Source organism: Bos grunniens, chromosome 17 (assembly GCF_055505025.1).
Source record: "Bos grunniens cultivar Pamir isolate PY7600 chromosome 17, Bosgru_T2T1.0, whole genome shotgun sequence".
NCBI lineage: Eukaryota > Metazoa > Chordata > Mammalia > Artiodactyla > Bovidae > Bos > Bos grunniens.
In genome coordinates this window covers 2,916,164-2,928,789 of record NC_141181.1, presented here as the reverse complement: position 1 = coordinate 2,928,789, position 12,626 = coordinate 2,916,164, and the positions used below count along the sequence as shown (strand labels likewise).

Below are 12,626 nucleotides of genomic sequence, written 5' to 3'. Positions count from 1 at the left end.
AGACTGGTATCTTGATTATTAGTTATCTGAAGTTTGGTTATCTGTTTTTGTAGATAAATTGTTGATCTTATTCACAATTTCCCTCTCTGCAATGAGGTGTCCCTCCCCTATTTTAGTTGGACATTGATGTTTCTAAAGTATGATGAGTTGGGTGGTGCACATGGCTCTGGGGCTAGTGCCCTGACCTAGCACTGTTGTGCTTAAATTGGTTCCACTTTACATAATAAAAACCAGTCTTGGCCAGCATTTCATCCTTCTTTGAGCTCCTAAAAGATCTTGTATTATTCTCTAGTCACACACTGCCCTGGGTTGTTATGGAAGACTAGTATACATCCTGCTTAGAAGTATTTGTCTAGTAAATAAAGAAATGAATGAGAAAAGTCTGGGGAGAATTCTGTATCACCTGAAATTCACTAGCAGACTTTTTCTGTGAATATAATTTCAGTAATTATAGAAGCATGATTAATAACAGTTCTCATATAATTTACAATCTTCTCATTAAGCCTACATTCCACCTGGTTATATATACTAACAGTCATCAACTTACAAAGGAAATAGTAACCTAGGGCAGGTTCTCCTACTTAAAATTAATCTTTGTTTAAAATAACATTTAGAAATTGCTCTTAAACATTCCTTTTATTCATTAATTTGAGTAATAATAAATGCATTTAATTCTAATGAAATTTGGTCACTGAAGTTGCATAGTGGAAAAGAAAATCAAAGTCTAGTTGTTTCAGCTCCTCAAAGGTAAGTTTAAGAGAGAAAAAAAAAAATCTCCTGACACCAATCTTGTGATTAACACGAAGTATCCTGCATGCAGGTATCAAAGCAAGATCAAAAAAGTTATTTTCAAGCCATTGATGATGAAGCTGGCTTCTCTGAGTCTTAATCCCAGAACAAATTTTGAATGTATAAATTCTTATATTGATGCCTGTGCATGCCATCAGCATATTTGTTCTACTTCCATAATAATTTTATTTTACTATGCATCCTTGCGTAGCTTCAATTATATTCATTTGTTTTCATGTTATTATTCAATAAATCAATCAAAACAATGTTTAACATATCATAAGTAAAGGAAAATATTTTGTTACTAAATGACAGTATATCTACTACATGCAAGGAGGTCAGCTACCTTTTCTTTACCATTGAATTTCCTCTTTTTTTGCCGCAACTCCTTTCACAGATCCACATCCTGGTCACAATATACTTCTCACACTGCTCTGGACAGTGTTGATCTTATCTGAAGTATTTCCATACAAGTACAATAAACATAAATATACACATATATAAACAGTCCATTAGTCCACACTGTTAATATGATATGTGTGTGTACATATATGTTCCCCTTGTGCTCTAAGTGCAGTGAACACTGCACAGAAGATACAATATAACTTTGTCTTGAGGTCACTAGTAAATCTTCCCTGGAACACTCGTGGACTGTCTCCTAAGATATTCTGACTTCATGGGACTTCACTGGTGGTCCAACAGTTAAGACTTTCTACTTCCAATGTAAGGGGCACAGGTTGGATCCCTGATTGAGGAACTAAGATCCCATATGCCTCAAGTCCAAAAAAAAAGGATATTCTGACTTCAGCGTATACTATATACTTCATGGTACCTGGTTTAGTCCATGATCAAATGTTTGAAGGACAAAAATTTCAGAGGAAAAAAGATTCATCTTGATACCAACCTCATGGTAACTCGATATATGCTACATATGTGGATTTTTTTTTTCTACCACCAACTTTGTGTCCTGGCAAAAAGTTTTGAATTCTAAGATTGACAGCAGTTTGCTATGCTAGTGCTGAAACTGTAGCAAAGAAATTGGAAGGAAGTTTCTGTACTTTAAAATGCAAGTTTTACCATGGGCTAAACCTTTTTCAAACGAACTGTCAATTAAACAGTGGGTGGGGGGAGGGAATCAATTTACGATTGATGGAAGCACATTGCTGATATGAAGGCACCATCATTACTGATATGTGGGAAATCTGACTAGTATCTGTAGAGTGGTGACTAGAACAGGCTCTCACTAGACTCTAACCAGGGCTTTAGGCAGAGGGATTGCTAACACACAGCACTGGAGATGCATGCCCACAAGGACCATAGCATCACTATCCTGTAAATGCTCCCCCTGATTACAGCTGCCACTGTTGAAGGCATGCTCTGTACCTCCTATTCATGATGGGTGAGTGTACTTAAAATGCAGTCCAACTCCAGAAAGACCCTTTTGTGGCTAAATTGGAGGTATCAGGATAAACTCATGATTTTTAAAATATAAAGAGAAAGGAAATATACATAGAGTACAATATCTGTGTGTGTCTCTAGGTATGTGTGTGTATATATATGTTTGTGTGGGTATGCGTGTATTTGTTGTTGTTGTTCAGTCACTCAGTTGTGTCTGACTCTTTGTGATCCCATGGACTGCAGCATGCCAGGCTTCCCTGTCCATCACCAACTCCCAGAGTTTATTCAAATTCATGTCCATTGAGTCAGTGATGCCATCCAACCATCTCATCCTGTTGTCTCCTTCTCCTCCTGTCTTCAATTTTTCGCATCAGATCTTTTCTAAGGAGTCAGTTCTTTGCATCAGGTAGCCAAAGTATTGGAGCTTCAGCTTCAGCATCAGTCTTTCCAATGAATATGCAGGACTGATCTCCTTGCAGTCCAAGGGACTCTCAAGAGTCTTCTCCAATACCACAGTTCAAAAGCATCAATTCTTTGGCGCTCAGCTTTCTTTATGGTCTAACTCTCACATGTGTACATGACTACTGGAAAAACCATAGCTTTGACTGGACTGACCTTTGTTGGCAAAGTAATGTCTTTGCTTTTTAATACACTTTCCATGTTTGTCGTAGCTTTTCTTTCAAGGAGCAAGCGCATTTTACTTTCATGGTGGCAGTCACTGTGTGCAGTGATTTTGGAGCCCCCAAAAAACAAACTTTGTCACTGTTTCCATTGTTTCACCATCTATTTGCCATGGGACCAGATGCCATGATCTTAGTTTTTCAAATGTTGAGTTTTAAGCCAGCTTTTTCACCCTCCTCTTTCACTTTCATCAAGAGGTTCTTTAGTTCCTCTTCGTTTTCTGCCATAAAGGTGGTGTCATCTGCATATCTGAGGTTATTGATATTTCTTCTGGTAATCTTGATTCTATCTTGTGCTTCATCCAGTTTGGCATTTCTCATGATGTACTCTGAATATAAGTTAAATAAGCAGGGTGACAATACGCAGCTTTCACAAACTCCTTTTCCAATTTGGAACCAGTCCATTGTTCTATGGCCAGTTTTAACTGCTGCTTCCTGAGCTGCATACAGGTTTCTCAAGAGGCAGGTCAGGTGGTTTGGTATTGCCATCTCTTTCAGAATTTTCCACAGTTTATTGTGATCCACACATCAAAGGCTTTAGCATAGTCAATGAAGCAGAAGTAGATTTTTTCTGGAATTCTCTTACTTTTTCTATGATCCAATGGATGCTTGCAATTTGATCTCCGGTTCCTCTGCCTTTTCTAAATCGAGCTTAAACATCTGGAATTTCTCTGTTCAAGTACTGTTGAACCCTCGCTTAGCGAATTTTGAGCATTACTTTGGTAGTGTGTGAGGTGAATGCAATTGTGTGGTGGTTTGAGCATTCTTTGGCATTGCCTTTATTTGAGATTGGAATGAAAACTGAACTTTTTCAGTCCTGTGGCCAATGCTGAGTTTTCCAAATTTGCTGGCATACTGAGTGCAGCACTTTAACAGCATCATCTTTTCAGATTTGAAGTATATCAGCTGGAATTCCATCACCTCCACTAGCTTTGTTCATAGTGATGCTTTCTAAGGCCCACTTGACTTCGAACTTCAAGATGTCTGGCTCTAGGTTAGTGACCATACCATCATGGTTATCTGGGTCATTAAGATGTTTTTTGTATAGTTCTATGTATTCTTGCCACCTCTTCTTAATATTTCTGCTTCTATTAGTTCCATACCATTTCTGTCCTTTATTGTGCCCATCTTTGCATGAAATGTTCACTTGTGAAGTTGCTCAGTCGTGTCCGACTCTTTGCGATCCCATGGACTGTAGCCTTCCAGGCTACTCCGTCCACGGAATTTTTCAGGCAAGAGTACTGGAGTAAGTTGCCATTTCCTTCTCCAGGGGATCTTCTCAACCCAGGGACTGAATCCAGGTCTTCTGCATTGCAGGCAGACGCTTTATTGTCTTAGCCACCAGGGAAGCCCAATGTTCCCTTGGTATCTCTAATTTTCTCGAAGAGATCACTAGTCTTTCCCATTCTATTGTTTTCCTCTATTTCTTTGCACTGTTCACTTAGGATGGCTTTCTTATCTCTCCTTGCTGTTCTTTCTAAGCTCTCCTTACCTCTGCATTCAAATGGATATATCTTTCCTCTTCTCCTTTACCTTTCACTTCTCTTTTCTCAGCTATTTGTAAGGCCTCCTCAGGCAACTAGTTTGCCTTTTTGCATTTCTATACATGTATATATACAATTGCTTCCTTTTCCTGTGAGCTGAGAGGGTATGGAATCAGTGACAATCCAGTAGTGGTGAACACACCAAGTGTCCAGATTTTTATTTCTAAATATTATTCTACACTAGAACAAAGGTTGTGAGAAATGGTGTTTGTAGGACTGGGGTGGAGAAGAAAAAGATGAGCTTGGAACATCTTTGGTGGCAGAAAGTACAAAAGTGCTCAAAGAATGGTGGAGATAAAGCAAAAGAAGGACTGGGCCAGTCTGAAGGAGCTCACACAAGACAAACTTGGAATAATTTGACTATCAAAATAAATTAAATATTTATGGATTTTAACCCATTGAATAAAATAAAAATTCAATAAAGTCCATAACAATATTAATATATAGGAGAGAATGGAAAGTTTTTCCTTATGATAGAAATCTAACTCCTTGCTGTAGAAAGAATGATGAAAATAGAAATATTACCATTTGGCATTATTTTGTGTTCCTGGACCGAATTTCAGCTTGGGAGGGTGTTCCCACACCACCACCAATTCTCTAGACTATTGAGTATCCTACACTTTGACTCAGTTCTGCTATTATCCTCCCTGACCCTAAGATAGCATCAGACTCCAGTTTAAGGGTTCAGTCCCACAAGACTCCCTCCACCCCTTTCAGATGCCAGTCACAATTCCAGGTTGCCACCTGTGCTTCTGACCAACTGGCTATAAACCAGAATCTCCCATGACACCCCCCCCCCACACACTGGGTTCAAATAGTTTGTTAGAGTAGTTCACAGCATTCAGGAAACAGGTTTACTCACTAGATTACTGGTTTGTTACAGAAGGATACAGCTTGGGAACAGCCAGATGGGGGAAATGCGTGGGGGAAGGGCACAAAGCTTCCCTGCCCTCTCTGGGCACCCATTCACCCCACATCTCCACATGTTCACCAACCTGGAAGCTCCCTTGAGCCCTGTCCTTACGAGTTTTTAAGGAGCCCTCATTACGCAGACATGGTTGATTAAATCATTGGCCACTTGGCAGTTGGATTCCACGTCCAACAAACCTGTCTTCAATCCCTGGAGGTCAGGGGGTAGGACTGAGAGTTTTAACCCACTCACCCTGGAGTTTGTCTCCTCTAGTGACCAGCTCCCACTCTTAGGTGATCTGGAGTGGAGTGGAGTGTATGTGCTCAGCCATGTCCGACTGTTTGCGACCCAGGGACTGTAGCTCACGAGAATCCTCTGTCCGTGGAATTCTCCAGGCAAGAATACTAGAATGGGTTGCCACATGCTTCTGCAGGGATCTTCCCCACCCAGGGATCGAACCCATGTCTCTTACATTTAACCTGCACTGACAGGCAGGTTCTTCTAAAAGTCACCTTATTAACAAACCAAAAGACAACTTTCTCCCTCTTAGCACTTAAGGTCTTCCAAGTGTTTTAGAAGCTTTGTGCCTGAAACAGGGAGGAAGACCAAATGTATATTTCTTATGATTGAAACAGAGCAGGATCCTGTGGGGTCTCCCAGTTATACATCCTTTCTGTGTCTCCTGTTTCTTGCTTGTACAAAATAGGCTTCATTCAACCTCTTTGACCTTCTCTGAGTTACAAAGGGCAGATTCAAATAGTTGCTTAAGTAAGGGAGAGGCTGCAGAGACAAGAAAGGAACAATCAGGAAACAATGGTGCAGCCTTGGGGTAGGGTCCTGGTTCTTCCTCAAAGAATATATGTAACAGTTTATTTGAGTTATTCAGCAGAAACTAAGGCCTCCTCTCACATGGAGGACAGTAACTTCAGGCCAAGCACAAGATTCCTGGAACACTGCCATATTACCTCACCACCAACTTGCACACAGTAGGACAACAACTCTGACCCCTTCCCCAAAAGATTCTCCCTTTAAAAAGTTTCATATCAAGCAAAATCTTTGGAGTTGGTGTTTGGACAAGAGTCAGTCTTCTCCCCAATTTGCCAGCCTCCTGAATGAAGCAACTTTTCCTTCCCAATCAACACTCCTCTCTCGAGTATTGGCTTTTGAGCAGCAAGCAGTCAAACCTGAGTTTGATAACATTATAAATCACAATATTACAAGCAATCACCTTAGGAATAATTGACTCAGGCAAGAATCATCAGTGGATGCTAAAACTATGAAAGAAAGTTGGATATTACCAAGGTATATATCAGATCAGATCAGTCGCTCAGTCGTGTCCGACTCTTTGCGACCCCATGAATCGCAGCACGCCTGGCCTCCCTGTCCATCACCAACTCCAGAGTTGACTCATTGGAAAAGGTATATATATATATAGTCTCAAAGAATCACCCTATAAGATACATGTTAGTTGCAAAAGGAAATTAGTAACTTACAATGGATAAAGGAGGCAAACATACCCAGACCATTTGATCAAAGTTGTCATCAATAGTGTCAGTGCCTTGCAGCCTAACACTACTGGAACACACTTATAACTGAACAAGCAGTGAGGGCAAGTGCACACCATGGGAAACCCTGGGGCCTCTCAATGAGAGGGTATGCGTGTGGACTCAGACTTTGGGTCTGTTAGGTCATCTGGGAGAAGGATTAGGAAGTGGTTTGTTCAGTTGCTAAGTCATGTCCTATTCTTTGTGCACAAGGCTTTCCCGTCCATCACATCTCCCAAAGTTTCCTAAAACTCATGTCCATTGAGTCAGTGATGCCATCCAACCATCTCATCCTCTGTCACCCCCTTCTCCTCTGACCCTCAATCTTTCCCAAAATAAGAGTCTTTTCTAATGTGTTGGCTCTTCCCATCAGGTGGCCAAAGTATTGGAGCTTCAGCTTCAGTGTCAGTTCTTCTAGTGAATATTCAGGGTCAATTTCCTTTAGGATTGACTGGTTTGATCTCCTTGCAATCCAAGGGACGTTCCAGAGTCTTGTCCAGAACCATAGTTCAAAAGCATCAAATCTTTGGCACTGGGGATTGGAATCTCTCAGGAAGCAGGGGTAATTCTGTCTTGGGTATCTTATTAAATCATATAAAGGGAAGGAAGACTAGACTAAAACTAGAGCTGTAGTTGATAAAGAAATCACAGGTGCACATATCAGCTAGGGTAGAGGGATGTTTGACCACCTGTATAATGATGACAGTATTCATTGTTTTGTCTCTGCTCAGGCATGATAATGGAGGGTTCTTGTCACAGGTCTTGGAGTAGCCTTGACTAATACTGACATTCTGGAAAATAGTTTATGTGCAATAAAACACCTCAGCCAGGTTGTGAGTACCGGTTATCTCCTAGCAACACCAAGGCCTAGCTGGTAGCATCCTCAGATCCCAGATGTCAAGCACTGCTTTTCTCATTCTTGCTGGTAATGGGACAGATCAACACCACATGCCCTCTTATATGAGAAGACAGTATCGCTCTTATGCATTCCTGCCCCTAAATGCAGAACCTGAGCCTAATCATGAGGAAACATCAAAAACAAATTGATGGACATAGCAGGCCTGCCTTCTTTAAAAATGTCAGTATCAAGAAGGAAAGAGACTGAGGAATTGTTCTAGATTAAAGGAGACAACCAAACATAAGGGCCAGCTGTGCTGTGTGATTTGGAAATGTAGCAGATTGTACTTCATTTTCACACACTGGAGAAGGAAATGGCAACCCACTCCAGTGTTCTTGCCTTGAGAATCCCAGGGACGGGGGAGCCTGGTGGGCTGCCGTCTATGGGGTAGCACAGAGTCGGACACGAGTGACTTAGCAGCAGCAGCACTGCAGCAATGGAAAATTCTGAATAAATTTATAGTTTAGATAATTATAAAAATGTTAATTTTCTGATTTTGATAATTATACTGATAAATAAGAGAATGTTTTTACTTTTAGGAAACACACTAAAGAATTTAGAGGTCAAAGGGCATCATACCTGGAGAAAGGAAAGGCTACCCACTCCAATATTCTGGCCCAAAGAGCTCCATGGACTGTATAGTTCATGGGGTTGCAAAGAGTCGGATGCAACTAAGCGACTTTAATAAAAAAAAAAAAAAGTGGGGGGCATCATACCTACAACTTATTCTCAAACAATTTAGAAAAAAATATACATATTTGTTTGAGAGTGTGTGTGTGTGTGTGTGTATACACAAAGAGAAAGAAAAAGAAAGGATAAAACAAGATTTAGAAAATCTGGGTGACAAATAGAGAGAATTCATATTTTTACAACTATTCTAGAAGTTTGTGATTAGGTACAAATTAAAAGAAAAAGGCGTTTATTTTCTCCTTTACATTGTGCTTTTCTTTTCTGAGTAAAAATATTCTAGGTGAATGACTTCAGTGTTTCTTTCTTTTTTTTTTTTTAAATTTTATTTTATTTTTAAACTTTACATAATTGTATTAGTTTTGCCAAATATCAAAATGAATCCGCCACAGGCATACATGTGTTCCCCATCCTGAACCCTCCACCCTCCTCCCTCCTCCCTCCCCACACCATCCCTCTGGGTCGTCCCAGTGCACCAGCCCCAAGCATCCAGTATCGTGCATCGAACCTGGACTGGCAACTCGTTTCTTACATGATATTCTACATGTTTCAATGTCACTCTCCAAAATCTTCCCACCCTCTCCCTCTCCCACAGAGTCCATAAGACTGTTCTATACATCAGTGTCTCTTTTGCTGTCTCGTACACCAGGTTATTGTTACCATCTTTCTAAATTCCATATATATGTGTTAGTATACTGTATTTATGTTTTTCCTTCTGGCTTACTTCACTCTGTATAATAGGCTCCAGTTTCATCCACCTCATTAGAACTGATTCAAATGTATTCTTTTTAATGGCTGAGTAATACTCCATTGTGTTTCACTCACTGCATTTTGAATAAAAGGCTTACACTCATCCTTACGTTTAAACCTCCAACTTTAATTTTTCACAGCTGCCCAAGGACTGACTTGTAGGGTTTCTTTAGGAGGTTGATACTTCCTTCAGCAGTTCTTATATTTGGTAAAACTTGTTATAATTGATCTTTTCTGTTTTTAATTCTGTAGATACTAATTGCCAGGAACGTACGTGTTAAACTTGGTTTGGAAGCTTCCCTCGGCGGTGGAGGCACTGCTTTACTGAGAAGTGACTCACAGGTGAGTATCTGAGCAACGAACGCTTTCTCTTTTCCATCTTTCCCCATGTGTTGCTGACAGCAGTCTGTATCAATAGGCTTCTATAAAACAATCTAATACTATAGAGCTCTTAGTTCAGAATGAGGAATGAAGTCTTTTTGATAACTTCTTAGGGAAGCATAATCGTCTTCATTTTAGTGAGCATTGTTTTAGACCATTTGAAGACCATATAACAAAAGAGAAAATTTAAACAATGTTTAAGATAATAATTCATATATGACTTAATCTTGAAACTGAAGAGTGTTTAGTATTCTATAGGTTAAGAGCCATTATTTGAGGTTAAGAAAGTTATTATCTTATTATCAGGTCCAGAATCTGGACCTGAAACATGCCTGGTTGAAACATGCCCGGGTCATCCCAGGAAGGAATTAAAGTCAAGTAGCTTTAACTCAGCTCTAAATTTTGCCTCTTATTTTGAAACTTTTACTTCAAATAAAAGGTCTTACTTATTATTGACAACTGGTGGTGACTATGTAATTTCTAATAAATATGTTATTACAGTATGCTTTTAGTGGGAGTATCTTTAGGTTCTCACGTGTGTGTGTGTGTGCGTGTGTGTGTCTTGGGGGTCGTGCCTTACCATTTGGACTCCACTGTTAACGTCACCTGGCGTCATTACCTTTGGTGTTGACTCAAGGTTTAGCAGAATTGTAAGGAAGAAGAAATGTCAGCGATCTCCAAGGTTTGAGAACTCCCTGCCTCAGAATCACCTGGGATGCTTGTTAGAATGAAGATTCCTGACTCCACCACAGACCTGCTCACTTAGAAGCTCTTAATGTAGGGCTCACGATCCTGCTTTGTAAATAGCTCCTAAAATGATTCTGAGGCATTAAATATATGAAAAAATGTTCTCAATAGAACTTGCCTGAAACAGAATTTTTTAAAGTGAATGATCGTTATTCTCCTCTATATCTTTCATATTACCTTCCACATCACATACTTAATCAGTATCTCAAATTAAAATACGTTAAGAGCCACTCCAAGGTCAGCCTGCTCCCACATCTCAGGAATGTATTATCTGCTGTCTGTTTAATAAAAGTTTTGTCTGCTTCAGCTGAAAAAAAAAAATCATAGAAATAATTTTATTCTGTCCAAAATTTAAAAGGCCAGAAGTACATAAGTTATCTTTCTCTGTAGTTCTGCTGTCTTTTAATCAATCATTTGAACCCTCTGAAGTTCAAGAAATCATGTTAAACTGTAGTCATCAGATAAAAGAAAAGATTGTAAAGTTGATAAAAATAGCTCACATCTTCAGCCATGATTTTTTTCTGAGCTGATAACTTGCAGTTATCATTGATGAAATTAAAAAAGCTTCTACTCATATGGCGAGTCACCAGCAGAAGGAAGATATTTCAGTTCATTTATGTGCTCAGTTTACTTGTACGTTTACCTGTGCATTTTGCTCTGTATGTGATTCTTATTTTCCTCTTGGATTTTTCCTTCTCTATTGTGTTCTTGTAACTAGTACATTCCTATATAAGCATTAAGCTTTTCTGATTCAGGAACTGTATCTCCTTTACTCACATAAAGTTCTTTTATTTGTGCTTCATCTAGAATTCATCTATCAAGTAATATATTTGTAACTGTGTACCCTTAGTATCCATTTCTGAAATTTCGTAATTGTCAGTATATCAAATAAAATCTTATTTATCCAAATTATTTAAATAGAAGTAACTTTTTATTTATTTATTTTTTTTTACCAGACTATACATTGATTCATGTATTTATGGAGCACATACTATGAGTTGACTTGGCAGGAGGTGTTTGACAACACCACTGAATGAACAGGCCTTGTGTCTGTAGAGCTATGCTCCAGTGAGAGGTTATGCTATCACATAATGAGAATCTCAACATGGGGGGTCACCACTATGAAGTTAACTTGTTGTTTAGTTGCTAAGTCATATCCAACTCTTTGTGACCCCATGGATTGCAGCATGCCAGGCTCCTCTGTCCTCCACTGAAGTAACTTTTTAAAGCTCTGTGACATGAAAACTAGTACCTATAATAGAGTCCTCTAAACATTTAGAACTTTTCCATTTGTTTTGTTCAACAGGGCAAAGCGCTTGGACAAACGGTATTAGACTTCCAAATAAAAGGTGTTCCTGATTTCAAGTCATTGGCAGATGGATAAAAGAGCTTTGGCCCTGAGAAACTTACTGTTTCTTAGTACAAAGGCAAAATCGAATCCAAGGTAAAAGGATGTATGCATTATAAATAAACATCAGCTTGGTGGACTGAATACCAGTATTAATAATGGGATCATTGGAAGGTAGAAGACAGCAAGTGATTTTTAACACAGAACTGTAAACAGTAATGGTTTAACATAAGACAGACAAGAAGGTTGAAAGATATCTCCTCTAGGCATTTGATAAAGATGTTCTTTAATTCTGTAAAGCATATACTTTAAAACCTTAATAAGCTGTGATTTGTTTAATAATATATTAACTTTTAGAGTATCCCTCTTGGATACCCAAATCCAAACTCTGTTAATCTTGTCATTTGTTTAAAGATTTTCTTCCTCTTCCTTTAAAATGTTGTTTATACATATTATTATCTATTCCAAGTAATCTTCATGCATAAATATACAGCTTAAGTTCAGGTACAAACAAGCAGTCTATCAATCTCTTATACAATTTTAACATATTTGTGGCATCCTCACAAATTTTGAAAAAATATAAAAATTGTTCCATTTAAACTATAAAGCAAAATACTTCACTAAATTATAGTTAAGCCTCACCTTACTTTTTTTTAAAGAACAAAACCCAGAAATTGTTATTTGGAAACCATAATAGACATATAAGGAAGTCTGGTCCCTTTCAACAAAAGTAAACACAAATGTAGGAGAAACCATAGTCCAAGGAAACAGAGTTTAGATTTTGTTGTCTTATACTTGACTTGGTGGTGAGGCATGCAGGACTATTCAGAGCTATTCCTACACTGAATTCCAGGAAGTTCAGGAGGTGAAGAGATGAGTAGAGTCATCACCAGTCACCTATTCCACAAATGACTAGACCAGGGCATGAAAAGTTTAACCAATATACTTAA

At 38.8% G+C, this 12,626-nt stretch overlaps 1 protein-coding gene across 1 annotated transcript in view; it reads left to right on the top strand.

The window, feature by feature from the left end:
- Nucleotides 1-11,820, top strand: part of LOC147354926 (uncharacterized) — a 142,002-nt gene extending 130,182 nt beyond the window's left edge. Inside the window, exons 5-6 of the mRNA XM_086349356.1 lie at nt 9,453-9,542; nt 11,635-11,820. Coding sequence (XP_086205482.1) covers nt 9,453-9,459 — 7 coding nt within the window. The 3' untranslated portion in view covers nt 9,460-9,542; nt 11,635-11,820. The remainder of the gene's footprint in view (nt 1-9,452; nt 9,543-11,634) is intronic.
- Nucleotides 11,821-12,626: the final 806 nt, after the last annotated feature.